Source organism: Passer montanus, unplaced genomic scaffold (genome assembly GCF_014805655.1).
Source record: "Passer montanus isolate IOZ18808 unplaced genomic scaffold, ASM1480565v1 scaffold111, whole genome shotgun sequence".
In the NCBI taxonomy this organism is placed as follows: Eukaryota; Metazoa; Chordata; class Aves; order Passeriformes; family Passeridae; genus Passer; species Passer montanus.
The window spans coordinates 1,640,645-1,661,575 of record NW_024357725.1 but is presented as its reverse complement, the minus strand read 5'-3'; the positions used below and the strand labels follow the sequence as shown (position 1 = coordinate 1,661,575).

At 41.1% G+C, this 20,931-nt stretch overlaps 2 protein-coding genes across 15 annotated transcripts in view; both read right to left on the bottom strand.

Annotated features, from left to right (window-relative positions):
• HERC1 (HECT and RLD domain containing E3 ubiquitin protein ligase family member 1) overlaps positions 1–7,450 on the bottom strand; it is a 101,807-nt gene extending 94,357 nt beyond the window's left edge. For 4 of the 12 annotated variants that reach the window (XM_039731387.1, XM_039731373.1, XM_039731435.1 and 1 more), the window contains exon 1: positions 7,207–7,442. The gene's annotated coding sequence lies outside the window, so the exon portion shown is untranslated. Of the gene's footprint in view, positions 1–4,078; positions 4,215–7,206 lie in introns of those variants that run through there. The other 8 variants (XM_039731458.1, XM_039731443.1, XM_039731425.1 and 5 more) reach the window with 5 other exon arrangements.
• A 109-nt stretch (positions 7,451–7,559) lies between these two features.
• DAPK2 (death associated protein kinase 2) overlaps positions 7,560–20,931 on the bottom strand; it is a 40,956-nt gene continuing 27,584 nt past the window's right edge. For 2 of the 3 annotated variants that reach the window (XM_039731568.1, XM_039731575.1), the window contains exons 8-10: positions 18,482–18,634; positions 17,065–17,110; positions 14,455–16,148 (exon numbers count right to left, since the gene is read on the bottom strand). In XM_039731568.1, the coding sequence (XP_039587502.1) occupies positions 15,513–16,148; positions 17,065–17,110; positions 18,482–18,634 (835 nt within the window). In that variant the 3' untranslated portion in view covers positions 14,455–15,512. Of the gene's footprint in view, positions 11,304–11,828; positions 11,910–12,088; positions 12,179–14,454; positions 16,149–17,064; positions 17,111–18,481; positions 18,635–20,931 lie in introns of those variants that run through there. The other variant, XM_039731584.1, reaches the window with a different exon arrangement.

The window sequence follows — 20,931 nt, the reverse complement described above, 5'->3', positions numbered from 1 at the left end:
TAATTTTCTCTGAAGTCACTGCCCTCAAAATCACTGTCCTATTTACATTTTTACTGAACAAAATTCAAAAGTAAACAATGTGTCACTTCCAAAGTACTTAAGACTTAACATGTGCTCGGGTGAAAACCACAAGTCTGGTATGAACTGTACAGCCTGAAAATAGTTTCACTAACATGCTATTTTAACAGAGCATAAGAAAGCTGCAGTAGTCATTAGAAAAAAAAATGGTCAGGAGAGAAAAATCTTTACTTCATGCAATTAGAATGATACTAGGACATTAACATGACCTTTCTTTTGTCTGGCAATAGCTGTACATAGCCATTAAGTATAGGAAAAGTTTACTCTAGATAAACATTACAAAAGCTTGATTAAAAGCAGCTGCATAAAAATTGTTTTAAAAAGTACATAAGATTTTATAACTTTGCAATTTTTTTAATTTGGTGGTTTCAGATTTTTTTTTTAAACAAAACTTCCGTGTAATCTTTTGTTCCCTAGGGAGTTGTTAAGCAAAGCTGCTACAAGTACAAAAAAGCATAAGAGGCTGAATGGGGTAAGGGGAAACCTGTGCAAAAGAGCATTTAAACATTCTTAGCTTTCCTTTGCTATCAAATAAAATGTCTTAACTTGATAACGAATGAACACTAGTGTTGATTCAATACAAAAAACTAGCTTTTCAACTAATTCTTAGACTGAATGACAATGACAATGTTGGAAGTTAATTTTGCTCAATTTCTCTAGAGTTTCTTCTGAGAAGAAGAAATATATTCTGACAGAGAGCTGTAAAATTTTTTTGCCTTAAACTAAGCAAGTCACACATTTTGGTTCCCAAGCAGATTTTTCTTGATTTTATTAATTATTTTTCTTAATTACTGCAAAGTACCTTGCAGGTTTAAATTTAATTCGTTTCAAAGCAGACTGAGATAGACACTGGTCCTTACCAAAGCCAAGAGAAATAACATTTCAGCTACCTCTTAATAATACTTACTATACAATGGTTTAATTGAACTCCCTACCAATTTTGATTTATTTTTTTTAATTTTATCAACTGCTTTGTCAGTCTTAAATTCAGGTGCAGAGATTCAATACCCAAAACACCTTTCAGACCCCACTCTCAGGTCCTGGCACAGGTGTAATGCATAGCATGGCACGCATTGCCATGTGAGGTGCATTTTATTGAATCAGAACCATCTGTGCTGCTCACAAGCAGTGGAGAGAAATGGAATCAGACTGATTTAGTCATTTAAGGGCATGCATTCTATCAGCTGGCCAGGAAACCCCTACTGAGCTCATTCGTCAATGCTCAGGTAGGAGACATGAACAAAGATACTAGAATACCTATTTTGAAAGGTGCCTTTTGGTCCCACAAAACACAACTTTTTTCTGGAGGAAAATTTGTTTGCTGAAGTTTTAGAAGAGGGACCTTCACTGATTCTTCCACTAGGGAGTGGAAAAGAATCTAATTCTTTTCACAAATGAAAAGTTCTCTGGGTGCAGAGTCAGGAACATAGGCCAAACCATGTGGGGACTGCTTGAGAAGTTTCCTTTAGTCACCCTTCCGGAGCCCAAAGGATTCCCTTCATCAGCCCTGTTACCTGGTGGCACTGGGAATCCCCTATTCCTGTCAGCGCCACTTGGAGTGGTAGGAGTTTTATCACTCAGGGTGTCGCTTCTGGGCTACATTTTGTGGAAGTGACAACAGAAGGATAAGGAAATGTTACATCCACCACAGCCTCAGGAGAGTATCTACCACTTGCAGATAAGTAACACCTTGCAGATAAGAAGTACCTTGTCAGCAGCCTCCCCCTTAACCGTACTGTATATTGGGTATCTGTTAGAATAGAAGGTGTCTCCCTAATAATCACCACTCAAACAAAAAGCATCAGGTCGCTTCAGCTATGTGCAGTGGATCACTTACCGGAGATCCAGAGAGCAGCTCCTGAACAGCTACCAGCAACCCCCAGAATTTGGCCCTCTGATTTTTCAGCGCATTTTCTAAGAAGCTCTAGTGCTCACAAAAACACTAATAGGGACTGGTCAGTCCTGTTCCTTGCTAAAATTCACCTCCTTGACTGCTGACCTGTGTCTCCCAAAATAGCACTATGGTGTCAGAATCTTTCCAAGTTTCTGCAGATCATGCAGATTTACTAAAGATTAGGCATCCCTTTTATATGAGCAGTAACAACAGCAACAAAGGGAGAGACAGACTCTTCAGATCACAGCAGGTAGTAAGTATTTTAATTAATTTCAATTACAGAAATTGCTTGAAGCTATTGCAGGTTTTGTCATGAAGACCACGTCCCAGACTTGCGGGCAGCATTGCCATTTTTGTCACATTCAGGTATTGTTGTGCTTTTATTTTGGTTTAAGTTGACAGAATAAATTTTTATTGCCCTCTTCTGTTAATAAGAGTGTTGGGAACTCCCCATGTGTGGAGACACGAGGCTTGACTCCATTTTCAGAATGGAAAATTATTATTATTTATTATATATATTATATTAAAATACTACATAAAAACTATACTAAAAGAACAGAGAGAAAAGATCATCAGAAAGTTAGAAAGAACAAGAATAGAATAGAATGCATAACAAAATCCTGTGACAGCTCCCAGCCTTGACACAGGTGGCTGTGACTGGTCATCAATTGAAAACAATCCACATGGACCAATGGAAGATGCACCTGTGGCATTCCACAGCAGCAGATAGCTACTGTTTACATTTCTTTCCTGAGGCCCTCAGCTCCTTCAGGAGGGAAAAATCCTAACAAAGGATTTTTCATTAAATATCATAGCTACATAAGAGTTTTCTAGCAGCAGACAGTTTCAGTGGTGTGAAACCCTGCTTGGTCTACCTTTAAAACTATTCATAAATTACTTGCATAGATAGTTCTAAAGACACATGGACTTGCTATGACATCCGGTGGTGAAAAAGCCTCTATTTCCCCACAGGGCTTTTTCGCCCATGTAACTGTTACTTATCATGTAACTGAACTTACCAAAAATGAAACCCCATCTGAAAACTCCATTAAGTTTTACTTTACTCAGTGGAGCCAAAGCCATTAAACAGAATAAATGTTCATCATCATCATCATCAATGGGGAAAAAAAATTTCTCAGTTCCATTTCTAACAGTCCGTAGCCTGTTGATTTGCAAAACAAACAGAATGAACATCTGCAATTCTGGAATTCTTTTAAAAGAAACAAACAGTCAGTGCTCCTTGAAATGAAAAATCTGAGTGAAAGTACAGTTTGGGGTCAGGAGAATGAGGCAAGAAATCTGCATCAAAAGACAGTAAGAAAGGAACCCACAAACTCCTGCAAACACACTCCCTTGTTTGACAATTTAGAAAGGTGTACTAGCACATTTATTTTCATTCTGTTCTCTAGAGATTTTGTTCAGAGGTCTTTCCCTTCCACATACTGTTACTGAAGTTCACTGCTGTTTCTGAAGTGATTTAAACTCCACCTCCCCTGTCACATCTGCCCCAAACTATACTTTCCTACGTAGAATATATGCTTTGAACCTACGTTTTCTGCCTCCTCAGCCCTTATGATGCAAAAGCAAACTTTTCATTTTCATGAAAACCGCATCATTTTTTTCCACAGTATTTTATGAAAAGCGAAAGCTGGCAGACTTTCCTTAGGAACATATGGATCACATTGATAAGGCTATCTCAAGCACTTAGTCTGTAATACGGTATGCAGTCTGTGCCATCTTAGGTGCACCCCACCCATGTTTGGCAGGCTCTAAGAACTCTTCCACTAAAAACAGCAACTTTGATATGTGCCAATGTTCAAAACCCATGGTGTGACTCTACAGTTATTAATCAGCATATCCAACAAACTGCCTGTCCCTGTCCTCTGAAGCACATTCAATCCCTACAAAAAAGACACTGAAGGGCAGGGACCTACTACACCAAGTTAAAATAAACATCTACAGGTGCTTTTCCCCACCCTTAAAAAAAAAAATTAAAAAGCTTTTCAAGTGCTTTTCAAATCCTCATCAGAGCCCACAAATCATTCTACACATAATAGAAAAACACTTCCGTAATTACTAATGGGCCCTAGAATAAAAAAAGCATACCTGAAAGCTAACTCCTCTTTCAAGGCTTTTTTCCTTCAGTGCTGTAATGGACCGTGGAAAAGTGTCTACCTCTGGAGGCAGCCCTGAACTGTCACGTGGAGCCAGGCACCAAGCTCCTCCTGTGCAGATAGCCAAGTCCTTCAACACAGCGACCAGAGGTGCTGCAGCTTCTCTCTCGCTCCCTCTCTGCAAGGGAGGTTGCTCAGCACACAGGGAGTGAGCATTTGTCACTACCTTGGTGTTGAGGGCTCTCAGCTGAGAAGGGGTGACACCTCTGGTAGCAACAAGACACACAAGGACCATTTCTGTATTTTAGCTCAAATGCCTTAAGCACACACCATTGTATGTGACTAAATGGCCTCAGCTTTCAAAGCAAAACAAGGGGACAACACTCATTGGCTCTGAGCATTGAGACCGAGGAAATCACTTCTGGAATGGAGCTGTTACAGCTAACTATGAAAAGAAACTACAGGAAGGAAACAAGTGGCTTTTGCTCCAGAGAGCAGAGGCTTCTGAAGGACAGAAGTGGTTCAACTTCACTGTGTGCAACTGAGACATTTCTGTGTGCAGAAAATACAGCTGCCCCTCCTGAAAGCAGCACTACCCAGGTTCCTCTAACAGCAGTCTTAAAAATTCTATACCAACTGCAGCAAAAACTGAGGTCCTTGCAGCTCCACATACATGACTATTTTTACCTCTCCATCAGTAACACCAGGATACACTCCTCAAGAAAATCATAAATTGTCTTACATGCTCTAGAAAGCCCAAAACTAGAGATCTAAATAATTTTGTACAGTTTGCTCTGCTAACTGATCAGTCTTTTCATAACCATGGTTCCATTTACAATTGCATTAGAGTCTTAGTATAGACTCTGCATTAATAACTTTGGGAGATCATATATTCTCCTGTACATTATACTTTTTCCAACATTATGCATGTCAAATGGAATAGCACTACGAATTCAGTCCTTAGGACTAAAAAAGCCCCAAAAACTCTAAATGTAGGTCAGTATTTGCGCAACAGCACAACCTTGGGCCACAAGTCACAAGTCTGTTAACCAGTTAGCCACAGGTCTGTCAACTTCTGACCCCTGGCAAGACACACCATGTTTGGTAATTGATCTGCCCCTACCAACTGGCTTTGAACCTACTTCAACTACACAGCCGCCTGCTTTATGTCATTCCAGATGTCCTACAGAGTCCTGCAGAATTTCTTCCTGGCAGAACAATAAAACTTCAGGAAAGGATTTGGAATCTCTAATTTGTTTATTTGCTCATAGGAGTACAAATCCAGGCATAGACACACGCTGTGCAGGGGACACTGCATATTTAAGTACTGGCTTGCATATTTATATAAATTACTGGCAATTGGCTGCTGTGCCAGACTAGAAAAGCCATTCTTCCTGCTTTGATCCAGGTGCAGATGCAGGAAAACAGAGCACTAGATGACAGAGTAGCATTACATATTCCCAACTTTTCATCATCACGAGCTTTGAGTCATTCACATTTCAAAATCAGACTTCGCTGGTTGCAGACTTCTGAGGACTTAACTTTATATGCTACAGCTTTTAGAGGCCCAGCATGAACTAAGACAATATTAAAGGCTCAGCACCAAGACCAAAACTCCATCCTTATGTTGTTTTCTCTTGAATTACACGGCTAGGACTAAACCAAAAGCATTTCCTGTCCTTTGCTAGCTGAATGAGAGGCTCTAAGCTAAAAATTAGAAAGGCTTTTCCACACTTCAAAACAGTAAATCTAATTAAATTCAAATTTAATACCAACACATTACAGCATATTTTATGTATATAGAGTAAAAAGACTTAAAAGATAACTGAATTACCTAAGAGCATCTTTTTTACCAAGTATTTATTATATTAAGACAATTCACATGCACACAAGCTACTTCAAACAATTATATTTAACAAAGCATTGTATGTAGCTCACAAGGTTCATCCCTGGGAAAAACATTTCAGGAAATACTGATGTGACACCATTTTTCTTAGGTTTTCTGTTGAGCGGATACATCCCAGCCTAAAAAGGCTGTGACTGAGCACAGTTCCAAGTAGAACAGGAAAATGTCACACCTCTGAGATGGATGGCCACAAGTTGTAGCAAAATGCTATAAAAAGCTAATGCTCTGTGATAGTCTCTGCACCTACCCCTCAAAAATAACAGCAAACTACACCAGCGATGGCACTGCGAGGAGACTCTTGAGCATCCTCTGCCACAAGGAGTTGCAGGTAGAACCCAGATCCATGCTAAGGCTTCTGGATCACCCATGTTTCTGATATGGGGTACATTGTGTAAAGAGCATGGCCACAGATCCCTGTGCAGACACCAGCCCCAGACCCACAGCTAGGTCAGCCATTCCTTCCCAACTTCTCAGACAGCCAAAGCCCATTCTCCACTGCATCAGGGCTCCCCAAGGCTTCTCCTTAACCCACCCTTCCCTCAGCAAAGTTACAATGACAAGGACCATGACTTCTTGTCCATCTGAAACCTTCACATTCTCAACTCATCAAGAGCTCTGCTTCAGGGCCAGACTTATGCCCCTGAGCCTCAGCAACACATCTGGTCACTCCAGCAAGGGTACAGGTCTGGCCATCCCCCACAAGCCTCCGATCCTTTGTGCCCCAGCTAGATGAAGTTTGCTGTAATATCACTTCATCAGGCTCGTGGTTCCCTGCCAGCTCTGCCCAGTAGCAAAGTGCACCTGACCCTCTTTAACTCCTCTCACTGAAATTTACATGCTGAAAATTATGTATTACCTACCATCTGAGCACTAAAGTTGTTAAAGTCTGAGGTTTATGTGAAGACAGAGTAGACTCCTATGTGAGCAATACAGAATGTCACCCAGTTACAGTGATCATGTAGAAATGAGAGAGGGGAAAAGAAATGCCTCCGAGTTTTTTGATTCTCAAGTGAACATTGTTAAATATATTCCCTGCACATACAAATTCCTTGATTTACATACAAATATAGATAGGAACCTCTTATTAAAAGAAAGACCTCTTATTAAAAGAAAGAAGGAGCAAGCGAAAGAAAGAAGGAGCAAGCGAAAGTGAGACAGCACAGACCAGAGGTGAGGGCAGCAACCGAAGAGCTGCTGGGGTTGGCTGGGCTTACCTCGCTGCCGAGGGTGCGGGACATCGGTTCGAGCTGTGGAGACCTCGGTCCTGAGGGGCAAGCACGGTCTGTCGGGCCCATCAACCCCTCTCGGACCAAAAGGCGAGCCGGTGCCACGGCTCCGCAGCCCCAAAGCGGCCCTCCCGCCACCTGCGCCCCGAGCAGCCCACTCAGCCCCAGCGGGCCGTGGCTGCGGGGCAGGGACGGCACACTTGCGCCCCGGTGCCGCCGGGCCCGGCCCGCTCCCTCCCGCCGTCCTGAGGCGCTGCCGCTCCCGCCCGCGCGGGTTCCACGGCTGCGGCCAGGGGCCTCGCCTCAGGCCCCGGGCTGGGGGAAACACAGACACACACCCGTCCAGCTTTCCAACTTTTTATTAGCAAATAACAAATATCTCTGCTATTTTTGACAGTCTGTACTATTTCCAGGCATCAAAAAAAAAAAATCTCAGTGTTTCTCCTAATAAAAATATATGTATATTAAAAAACATCACAACTAAAATAAGAGTAAAACTAACCAAATAGCCATACTTTAATAAAAATGCTCATGGGATTTTTGTGGGGTTTTTTTACTGTGCTTTTTCCATTTTTTTCCGAGGCTATCACTTCATTTCTCTCCAGAAAACAGAATAATACATAGAAAATAGATTTTTATCTCCCAGCAAAGCAGATTCCATAAGACAAATTCTTTTAATGTTCCCTTTCCTTCCATGCTGTTTTTTTTTGTTTGTTTGTTTGTTTGTGGTTTTTTTTGGTTGGTTTTTTTTTTTTTTTTGGCCCTTTACTGAAAGGAACCTGTAGGTTTTTGTTCAAAACCCACAGGTGGTGAATATCAGGTCAAGCCCCACACGGAGCAGGTGTCCTGCCAGTGCTGGAAGCAGCCTAGTTACACTGTGCCTCCCTGAGCTTCACCTCCTGGAACAGACAGGGTGATGAACACAGAGAACACCACAGCTAGGAAAACACTCTAAAGCTTCCTAATGCATCACCAACATTAGTCCTGAGCACATGGATTCTACACTCACAGCATGCTCCTACATGGAGCAGTTAGGGAAGAGTTTGCACGGACACGAGTGCTGCATGCTGTGGTTTCTGGGCAATGAAGTTGCTTGGGAGCCATGTGCAGTGAGTGAGTGCCAGAGAGAAAGGCCTGGCCTTAGCTCACCTGGGCACAAAGATGACTGAAGACTCAACAGTGAGCTGTCTGTACTGTCTTTGTTAAAACACCACCTCACATCTTTATAAAGGTGGAATTAATAAGCCAGATCTTCACACAGCCTTGCACTCTGTCTGCCTTTCTGCTGAGTCCTCTTTCTCAATAGTTGCTAGGATTTTACATGAGAATAACCCCATCTCCATGACAGCACAATCCTGATCCAACAACCTAACGCCTATTTTAACCAGGGCTTAATTTTCAGAAGTGTAATTTACATACACATCCCACAATCTCAAATTTGGAAACCAAAGGTGTTTTTAAAGTCCAGAAATTCAGAAAAGTACCACTGACTTGGAGTCTGTTTGGTTTTCCACATCCTTGGGTAAGCAGGAAGCAAAATTTGGTAGTTAAGCTGGATGGCTTTTTATCCAAATATATATTTTTAGTGTTCTGTTTATGAAAGATTCCCTCCAGACACTGCCATGGTTCAACCTCCGTTGGCAACTAGACCCCACTAAGCCCCTCGCTCACCTTTCCTTGGCCCTGGTGGGGAGGAGAATTGGAAAGCAATCCTCAAGGGTTACTCTGAGATAAAAAGTTTTGTAATTGGACTAAAGAAAAATTTAATAATAATAATAATAAACAATAATGGAAAGGAAAATAGAGGAATAAACCCCAGGAAAGACAAGTGATGCACAATACAACTGCTCACCACCCACAGACGAATGCCCAGCCCATCCCTGGGCAGTGACCTGTGGCTCCCAGCCAATTCAACCCAGTTTACATACAGAGCATGACATTCCATGGGCTGGAATATCCCTTTGACCATTTTGGGTCAGCTGTCCCTGCTATGGTCCCTCCCAGCTTTTTGTACATGTCCTCACCAGCAGAGCATGGGAAACTGAAAAGTCCAGACTTATGGTAAGCACTACTTAGCAACGATTAAAACATCAGCATATTATCATCAACATTATTCTCATACTGAATCTAAAAACACAGCACTGTACCAGCTACTAAGGAGAAAATTTACTCTATTCCAGCTGAAATGAGGATACACTGAAACTTCAGGTTTCCCTGTTACCTCTCCCTCTTAATACATACAGTACTGTGACACTTTTTGAGGATTCTGTCTCAAGAATTGCACAGAAAGTTCAGAAATATACCTTTTAATTGAATATGAAGAGAAGCCCATGCCCTGCACCTCAATCCCGTGACACAGGCTATGGCAGCACAAGATATAAAATAATAAGAAATTAAATAAGTAGTATAAAAATGCAGTGCCATATGTCCAGAAACATTCACTCTCCAGCTTCAACAATTCATATATCCACATTCTCTTTCCTTTCCTCCAACTTTCCCAGTCCAGGACCAACTCCACATCCCTCTCATACTCACTCCTCTCCACTACTCTTTTCCTGCCACCCCCTCCTTCATTTTATGTTTCTTCCATCAAATCCTATGTTCTGCCTCTCTCCTCCAAAGCTTCTCATACATTTTCTTCCTTTCACAGAAGTAATTTCTTATCAACTGCATTTTAGTCTCCAACTAAGCAAGGATACAAAGTTACAAATATATGTAGCATATTTTTATTTCTTTCTTAGAAACTGGAAGCCATCAAAATTAACCTGATACTAGTTTTCAACACCTTCTGCTCTAAAACTTCAGTCTAGAGGTGACAAGTGTAAAGCCAAACAAATTCAGTTTCCTCATCCACCTATAGTTGTTTCTAATAGACTTGCTTTCTGATTTTAATTCATTAAATGGCAAAATAAATAGGAACTTCTAACAGCAAATACATTCTATGAAAAAAATACCCTAGTCTATGCACATTTTTTGGTACCAATTGAACAATACTGGCTTAGAAACTAATATATTTTAAATGATGCAACTTCACTGTGCAAAGATATTACATCAATATCAAAGTGCTTATTTCCTCAATTTTGGATACAACTCCCTGAATAAAATACAGATGTCTGCAGTCTGGGTTACATGTAAACTGCACCTATACAAATAGGTGTTAAAGAGTCTCCAATTTGCTGAACATAAATAATATTGACAACAATAACAAAGTCTAATAAAGACTATGTCTTCACATCCTTTAGGTTTATAAATGCCTTTTTTTTGGTGAGGCATCCTGTCATCATTCCATGGAAATGTTTTATTTGGGTGCATGTAAATCACTACAGAATTTTTTTCTCTTTTTCCTCCAAAAATTGCCTTGGCCTACCTCAGTGCCACAGTCAATTGCACTCACAATGAAGGTTGTGCTAATCCTCAGGCAGAGAACATGGCCAGAGCACAGTTCTTGTTGCATTTCAGATCTATTTACTGCCAGGTTCACAAAATCAAGGTTATGATATGTAATGACATTGTGATCTTCTCTTCAGTGGCAGCAATAACAGAGTACTGCACAGTACAGCTAACAAAACCTATCAGATACCTGCCATCAAATATTTATGCTATTAATAATTATAAAAATTGAATTTAAAGAAATTCCTTACGACTCACTAGCAATTTCCTGACTGAAATAATAATGCCCATAGTCTTAACCACTATGCAGAATGTGAATTACTCTGCAGTAAAGATTGTCAGTAGAAACCCTACACCCTGAGTGCAGCTGACATCAGTATCACTGAAACATTCAATATATAAAAGCACTCCAACTGGTGCTTGTGCTGTAGCATTTCCCTGGGAATCTCGATTCCCAATTTTGTAAAATGCTTAGTAGGCATTTAAGACCATCATCCAATTGTTGGGGTAGTTTGAGAAGCAAGAAGCATCATACCAAGGACTCAGACAAGAAGTCCAAGTCTGCTGCCTTCAGCAAGGATGAAAGTTTCCTGTCTCCTGCCCATGGAATTCTCATCCCATTATGATATGCTGCTTCTCCTCGGAAGAGGGGCTTTTCTTTGTGAAAGATCCTCGCTGTCACTTGCACAGTCTCTCTGAAATAGAAAGGCCACAAAGTCTCTCACGTAAATGAGTTACCATGCTCTTAAACATGCTGTTCCAATATTATCATTATCATCTACTGAGAAGAACAGAGCTAATAGAGCCCTTAAAGTTTCACTTCAGAAGGTCACAGGCAGTGCCAGGGTCCCCCACCCTCCATCACAGATGTGGGCACAAGAGCAGTGAGCTCTCCTGCAATTGCTCAGATCTCAGTCACACCCCATGGTCACTGCCTGTGATCCAGACATCATCTGCAGGCTTCTTGCTGCTCCTTTACACAATAATGTGCTTAGCCCCTAGAAGGTCTATCAAGTCACTGGCCCTCCCTGCACAAGAGTCCTGTCACAGTAACAGAACACACAGCATCATTAAAGACACAAATGATGCCATGGTCCCCTCTGGTTTCCCACTCCAAGCCACTGCTGTGCTGTTGGGCTGTGCATCCACGTAAGGACAGCAAAAATGACTGCACAGTAAGACCAATTCTTCTGTTCTTCCCGTGTGAGGAATGCACCTACCAAATTCTCATCTTGTGTCAGCACCTTCTTCACCAGAGAGCGCTGTAAGTGGTTGCACAGTGAAACAATGCGGTAAGAAAGCTGTGCAGAGAGGGAGGAAAACCAATTTGATCACACATACCCAGTGCAGACATATCCAAACACATTTCATTCATTTACTGCCTATTATTATAATTTTACATTCAAGCCCTATCTTGCCCTCTGATCCCATCAGGCTTGGGAAGCCACATGTGAGAAGCATTAAAGGCTCCTTGTCATACCTTCCATCGCGTTCTAGCATATTGCCTTCTGAAGTTTTCCATGTTAACAACAGATGATTTCCGAACCAAAGCCTGCTGCTTGTCCATGGGCTGGAAGATAAAAGAGCAATTTTATTCTTTCACTCCCTTTGGTGCATAAAATATGCAAGATGCCTCATGTGCACTGGAGCTGGCTGAAAGAAAGCTGGGGAAGCTACAGATTCATACAGGTAAGAGCAGAAGAAAAAGAATTAAATCTAGCCCATTCTGGGTCTAGACAGGACTCTTTTGATCGCAAATTAAATCCTAAAACTAGTGGGTGCTAAGGCTATGCCTACACTTTATAAAGTTGCTAAGGTGCTTCTCATGCACACCTGCCCCATCTCCATTTTCTCTGGATGACATCACTCTAATGAAATGGAACAAAGGTAGCTGTCATGTAGTATTAGTGATAAGGATACATGCTATCTCGAAAAACTTCAGCTTTGTCCTTTAACCATAGCCAGAGTATGAGAGCACAAGGCGTTGACACCCAGGTAATAAAATAATTGCAATATCTGACGATTGAAAAATAGGAATAAAGAAGAATATAGATCAGAATTCAGACATGTGCCTAGTGCTTTGGATGTCAACCTGGTGTTAAGCAACAGATGTTCCACAAATCCTGACACAGACCTTCTGAAAATGAAGCACATTTCAATTCCAAAAGTACTTAAAAATTTGCATAAACCTTAAAACCAAATCTGACAGATTGCAAGAAAGAAATGGTTCAAAACCAGATCGGACATGAGTGAAAGGAGAAAGGCCAGGAATCAGCCCTTCAAAGAGTATGGAGCGACAACCATTCCAGCCGTTCTGATCTGCGTATGTAGGAGGTGGATAACACAGAAATATTTGTACTGAACTGAACTGGAATGCAGCCAAGCCATGCACCTGAAACAGCAAGAGTACCAAAGGAGAATAGAAAACACATCAGTGAGGATTTAAACATCTTCGGCAAAATAATTTTAAATGTTTGAGACAACAAATTCACTCTTTTCATAAAATGCTGTAGGTTTAGCATTTTTGCAGGTATCTCAGCAACACTTCAAGGAGCCAAGATGTCAGCTGGGTTCCCTTCTCACTTAGATGTACACACCATTTACATTCAACAGAACTGGGACAGTTAAGCATTAAATATAATTTCCTCAAGCTGAAAACAGCCAGCTTGATGCAACAGGCGAGCAGAAATCAACTTGAAGTGGAAAAACCGTCACTGGCTAAATGTCAGCTGTACAATCACTATGAAAAATTTCCCAGTGCCCTTTCAGCAAGAGAACCATTGCTGACTCTAAATAACTCACTTTATTGCTGACTGCTAATAACCAACTCTTCACGTTAAGTACCCTGCAACCCAGTGACCTTGTCATTCTCTCAAATCATCAGGATCTCTTCTCAAAAGCAGTGTGTGATTAGCCTCAAGGATGGAGTCACAACAACACTGCCCTCACCCAAACATGCTCAGGAACAAGGTGGCCTCATTTAATGTTCCTTCTCATCATGCCAGTGCATTTGTTCATAAAGAAAATCTATATGAACAAAGAATATGTGATCATGGCTGAGGGGAGGCAGACTCTCCTTCTTGAGAGTGGTTTCTGCAAATTCTAACTCCCACTAGGCTTTAAGTTACATTTTAGGAATTAAGGCTCTCTCCCCCTGACAATAAAATCCTGTGTTCCAGTTCTCCTGGACAGTTTTTAATGCACCTTCCAGCTCAAAGGAACCTGCAGAAGCATTCTGAAACAATAAAAAAATGGACATATGCAAAATGCTCAATACTATTTGTCACAGTAGAGCCCAATTCTCTGCAGTCATCAGTGCCAGCTTGCCGGGGTCACATCCTGGCTATCTACACTATAGAAGCTTTTGAAAATTTCACACATTGTGCCAAGAACAACGTCACAGAGAGCACATACAGTCTCCATCCTCCTTCAAGTACAATGATGGGAGCAACAACACCCCAAGTGAGTAACTGTTTTCACAATTCTGAATTTGCATCAGCCTCTGCACGTCTTTGTGAGGACATGCCAGTAAATGGGTCCACTGTACTCTGCAAAAATTAGATGAGAGTATGCTTTTATCTTTTTATCTCAAAGTAGGAAACATTATTCTTAATCATGTTAGGAAGAACAACAATTCAGTTTATTTAGGTCATTAACTTCTCTGCAAAAGGAGGAGGGAGGGGGGCAGTGAAAGATATACTGTAATAATATATGTAAAGATTCACTCTAGCTTGACTTGAGCTATTAGCTCACTGATTCTTGTAGTTGCACAACAGTCACCATGCAGCAAATGCCCACAGAAACTTGGCGTCTTTTTCAGTCACTAACCATCAGGGAACAACTGCATCCTGCATAAATAACTATTTATTGTGTTCAAAAACAAGACTGGTACATCTGTGCATATGAATACAGTATAATCAAACTACTTCTTTTAAATACAAGACAGCAGGCCATGATTCAAGGTTGGGTTTTCTTTTACTTTTTTAAATCTAAGAAAAAAAAATCTTTATAGCAAGAACACTAGTCTCAAATGTCACACCACAGATTAAGTTAGTTGTAGCTTTGTAATATTCTTCACTGTAGAAAACAAACCAGACTACTATATTACTATTACTACTATCACTTAGTCTAAAATTGACATTTGCACTGCACAATTACACAGTCCTTTGATCATTACAAGTTCCCAATGGTGTTTTTGAATAAGAGTTCTTTGGTACAGGACAGGAAACTCAGCTGTCGATTAATCCTTTAGTTTAAAATTCACCTTACCTTTGATGGTAAAAGAGTTCACCCTGCACAACTGGCCTAAACACTAATCCTAACATTCTTCATTGGCAACCATTTCACAGCGACTTTCCACACTACTAGCTAAATTACTACACCATTTGCTTTAATTTATAGATTTAACCTTTGCAAATATTTGTATCATAAGGTGTATAGAACTGCCTGCAGCAGGGCTATCCAACTGTTTCCTTCAGCCAACCAAAGATGCTATAAGGGGATTTTTTACTAGTTTCCAATATCCAGTTTCTAGTAAGTACAGACTGACTTATTCTTTATTCCACATTAAACTTATTCTTTATTCCACATTAATTACCTAGTAATCTTTAAAAACTTAAAGAATTTTAATACATGGTGCAGAATAAAATATAGGCAATACCAAAGGTTTTGGCGTTAGATGTGTCCATACCACTGAGATGATCTTGTTCCTGCAAGTTCAGACACCAAACACAGGGGAAAAACAAAACAACTTTGACACTGGAAGATTATAGCCTTGGTCAGCAGCTTGTGCAATACATTTAATTCCAGGTCATCTTTTTGTGAAGAATCTATGCACTGGAACCTTTTTAAACTGACGTACATTGAAACAAGCAACAAACCCTGCACTTAGCCTGATCTCAATGTTACTGATGGGATTCTGTCACATAAAGATTCAACCCTGCAAGGAATTCTTCACAGCAAGATCCATTTAACAGCTCCATTAGTGATTCATTAATATCTTTGTTGAAAACAGACTCAAAGTTTCCGTTCACACAGGCTTCATTTTCCAGTTGATAACTGCTCACTAAATCCTGTATCCACTTGATCTCCTCAGAAAGTTCCTGTCTGAGGGATTCATACTGGCTCTGCAGCTCAGCATATTTCCCGCACACGCCTGCAAGACTGGCGCCGACAGCCTCACTATCATCGTGCAAATGCCTTTTCAGGGACTCCATTTTACGGTACTCATACTTCAGCTGGGACAGCATGTGCCTCACACTTTCACTCTCTTCTTTATACCAAGCTTCTTTCTCATTATAAATGGAAAGCAGAGCATCCATGTCCTCCTGCAAGGAATCGTGGGATGCAGCCAAGGTGCTGAAACCCTGCTCCACACGGGAAATGTCCTCTACAACACGGGCAAAGCGCTCAAAGTTGATGTAGGTGTTGTTGGGGGGCATGCTCGAGTGGCACTTTATGGTGTACTCCCTCAGGCATTTCGTCTTCAGCTGCACGTTCTCCACCTTCTTGTTTTCCTGGACTTTGGTTTCATCTTTCAGCTGGTGAGTCATCAGGCAGAGGAACCAATATTACTAAACATTTACAAGACTGCAGCAATTCAAAAACTCTACACAAAGGATGCAGGGACAAAGGGCTTCCACAATGCTGGGAGATTCTTTGCTTACAAAGATTTTCCTTCATGCATTCGATTAAAAGAAACAAACACCAAACACGTAAGCCCAGAACTGAATGTGACAAGTGATGTACTTTCATTCCAATGTGATAAGTCCAAACAACATGGCTGCAATTTATTTTCATGCTAATTTTTAGCAATTAACAGTGTCAAAGCTATCAATATTTGTAGGAGGAAAACCAACAACCCTAATACCACTCCAACTAATGTTTTGTGCAATGCAAAGCAAAAACTGAATTTCAAAATTCCTCATTAGTCATGCTGAGACTACCTAAATGTATTTTCAGTAAGAGACTTATCCACATAAGCAAGCAATGTTTATGATGAAAAAATACATACAGACACACAAATGTAAGCAAATCAGAACACAGGGTACACAGCAGTTCCCTCTCCAGAGAAATTGTATTTTCTATATTGATTGCAGTCAACTCTCAATTCAAGAAAGCATGAAAGCCAACACACAGTATATGCCCATGCAAACAGAGAGGAATGGAAAAATGCAAAGCCCAGTCCAATATGGGATACTGTAATGTGCAATAAACATCAGAGCTTTGTTACTCTCTTTTTGAACGTTATCATAAATAAAGGAAGTAATTTGCAGAAATTCAAGGATTTGGTCAGACCCAAACAATTTTCTCCCCGTACATCTTTTTGAGTCACCCAGCATCACTTAGGGGGCAGTTTTCCATTTAACACACGAGTAAGAGTGAGAATATGATCTCTGCTTTGCTCATGGGAAAAAAAAAAAACAAAACAAGATCTTTTTCTTTATTCAGTCTTACCATTATCCATGGATGAGACAGAGCTTCCTGAATTGTAAGCCGCTTCCTAAAAAACAACAACACAAAAAAACCCCAAAGACTTGAATGATAAATACTTGGTACAGAAGTCCATTGACCCACACTCTTCTCAGGCTTCCTATGAAGCCTTTATCAGGATGATTCCAGGAAAAACCCTCAAATGTCAAGGTTATGTTTCTCCCCGAGGCACACTACTTGTGTGCAGTTTAGTTACTGTTCTAAACCTCAGTAGGTAACTGTCCTTACTCCACATAACTTTAATTCTTATTTCATCAAAATCTGCCTGTAGTTTTGTGCACCCTTCCATAAAATTATACAACATTCCTTTGTTTTGTTCATCCGACATGCTTAGAAAATACATTCTTGCCATACACCTTTGATACATCTGTGTCTGAATCAACAGTAATTATACCAGAGAAAATCAACAGTAGTTATACCAAAGCTGGTATATGATATTACAGCACTGCAGGAGCTGCTGTTTCCTGAAAGCAACATTTCTGAGAGGAATACTGGAAACCTAATCAAAGTGGATCAAACCTAACTTCCTTCTGCATTGTAGCAGTTTGGTGAACAGCATGTTAAGAGCACTGAGAATCAAAGACAGAAACATAGTATTGCACCATGTCTGCACACAGAACAAATACCAACAGCACTGACTTCTCCTTGGAGCTGCTAGACCTCTGCAAAACTCTCATCAAACACCTACTCTACCCCACACTGAATCCTGATGATTTGCAGAAATCTTCATTGAACAGCTGCTTCTCTCTCATAGCTATTTTCTCCCCTAATGAAGCCATCAGAAAGAATCACAATGGTCTGACTTTCCTCCAGGACAAAGAAGGTTACAGGGAAGGAGATGGTACTTCTGTGTGCACTTTATTAAAAGCAAGAAAAACAAAAACAAAAACAAACAACAACAACAAAAAGACTGTGGTTCCTGTAACCTGTAACTGTCACAAAAATCCTAGGTGACTGCCACAGAATCAGAGACTTAGAAAAACCCCATATCAGCACATGTACTGATTTTTATGGCACTGCACCACTGGGGGCATATTTTGGGATGGTATCACCTCCTTGGAAGTAGTTCATAAGAAGCTGAAATGGTGGAGTGGTTATAACCCTGAACTCCAGATTGTGCACATCATTTTCAGCCCTTCAGCTATTGTGCCAGCTTGACTCAGGTGAGAATTCAGTCCTGAACATGGCATTTAGCCATGAGGAGATTTGGTTCCTCTTCTCAGGGTTTCTGAATGCAGTGATTAACTAGGATCACAGCAGCATCCTCATGTCTTGCTCTTGACTGGCAATACACACTGCAAGAAAAGCTTTTTCTCCTGTCAAGCCACATTTCACCAGGTTTATTTTAGAGATAAATGGGTCTTTCTGAATATTTGCTTACCGTGTATCTTTCACCAGTAGTTTCTGAATAAAGTCTTTTGCCAGGTCACTAGTATTGCTGAAAAATTCTTCATCAAAATCATAATTCACAGCTGTGATGTTGGCAAGTGTTTCTTGTTTAGTTTCTCCAAGGAAAGGCGATGCACCACTAAGCCTAGATAAGCCAGAAAGAGGAATCAGTTGGTAAAATAAATGGCAGAAGTCCCCTAATGAAATTACAGTGACCGTGGAATATACTCTTAGGACATCTGTGCCTCTTGTGTTGAAGCAGCTCTGCCATGTAGGAAAAAACATGGCCAGCTTTGGCTCACTACAGCTGTGGCTCACTTAGCTGAGCCAGACTTGCATTGAAAGTCTCTAGTGGGGCACTAATGCATGCACACAGAGAGAAATGCACAGACTCTCCTCTCCTGAGTGTCTCATTTAAGTCATTGCTAATTAAACTAGAAAAAGTTTCAGCTCAGGAGAGTCTCTATCCCTGTGAACCCACAAAGACTACCAGGCTGCGGCTTCTGTAACCTTCAAGTTGATAGCGTAGTGTTTCTATAGTTTTTCTTCAGGAAGGAAAAGCTTTGCCCCTACTTCTTTTCTCTCTGCAAAGCTGCTGATGAGTGCCCTGAGAGTGGGTTCAACCAAGAGACCTTTCTCAGCTGGAAGCAAACATACAACATATGATCAGAAGCCAGGCACATGGCCTTGCCTAGGAGCCAGCTCCATTGGAGAGGCAGGGCCATGCTGCTCAGTAAAAGGAATCCACAAGCAAAAGGGCTTTGGCTGCAATAAAATCCAACTGTTTCTGAACAACACAAAATTTCTTTCTCTTGGGACCCTGCTCCAACTGCAAGGATGTAACGGAGACAGCATCATAACAAAATGCCATTTAGCAAGCTTGACTTAAGACAAAGGTTTCCTCCTGCTTTGCCCATCTCTCAGCTGTGACTGTCAGCCTTCATCTTGGATGACTCTGCACCTCTGCTCCATAAAACTTGTGTCAGAACAGAGTTATACCAGACCCCTCCTGCCCTGCCTTTCCTCCAGGCTCCTTCTCCCCCAACATAAAGAGATGATGACTTGCAAAAGTCTGTTTTATGGGAAATGTCATTTACACCAAGGAGATTGATCTCACCCCTTTTCTTATAATCTTCCAGGCTATTATTGTGTTTATCTATTATGTCCAGCTTTGATAAACAGTTTCAGGATGCAGCAGGCTCAAAACAGGACTGCAGCAAACTCCAGGGAACTAAACTGAGGTTTTGAATACTAAACCATTTGCTTACACGATCTCGCTCTTAACAGACTTTTACCTTGTCTGTATTGCCATCCCCAGGCTGACTGGGAATATTGGGAGATAAGCAGAAAGTTAGATGGGACCACCCAAGCCTTTCAGCCCAATCCTCAGCTACCATTTGTGATTTTATCCACAGAGTAAACACTCAAGTGCATAAACTGCTTTCTCCCCGCTCTACAATCACACAATACCACCAAAGCATCTGACACAGGCAAGACAGCATGAGTGAGGTCCTCCAGTTGTCATTGATGCAGTAAATTTCATCCCATAAACCCCAGTCAGTCTCAATTCTTAAGGGGTTTTACATACTTTGTCTTAAGCCTCGCTTCCATTTCTGCTGGCTACGAATAGGCACCTCTCCACAGACCATGAGCTTTGCTCCAAAACTGAAACTTGGAAACCTGCCCTAGGGCCTTGGCTTCTTTTCCCTTTCCCCAAATTATGCCATGAAGCAGCTGTAATTCCACCTTCTGGCTCTTTGTTGGAAGCCAAAATCAACAGTCCTCTATTCTCTGATTTTTTTTCTTTTTTTCTCTTTGGGACTCAGTTTTGAAATCTGTGAAATGGGAGGATTCTCAAATCCTAATATCCAATACAATTGGCTTTTGTCATATCCTGACTCAGTGCCTGTAAATATGTACCAGCAGACTCAGTAATAAAGGCTTTGCCCATACAGCTCACTGAATCACTGCAGAGTTACTGAATTGAGGACTTGGATGCATTTTGAACTTTACACCTGATGATGGCATCCATTTGATTGCTGCCACGTTTGCTAAAGCAGGTGGTATCATAGACACACCCCAATCTTTCAGAAAACTTGTAAGCAAAAGGCTTTAAAATTAGGTGGCAATATGAGTTGCAGGCATGCAAATTTCCAGTCCGTAGCCTATCATGCAAGCTGGTCCCTCCCACTGTAAAAAGCGTGCTCTTTGTTTCTGATCATTTGTATGGAGACATTTTTCTATCTTAATGACCACAACAATCATTAGCAGCCAAGCAGGTAAAACAGATCTCCTGTGCTGGATGCAGTACAGGAACCATTCCTTACTCTGTCCCATAACAGACCCCTCAGTATAACAGGAAGACCTGAGGAGCAGCTGGCTCTGTGCATCGCTGATCACATGCTAAGTATTCCCACCTGCTGCTTGACCGCAACTCCTAAG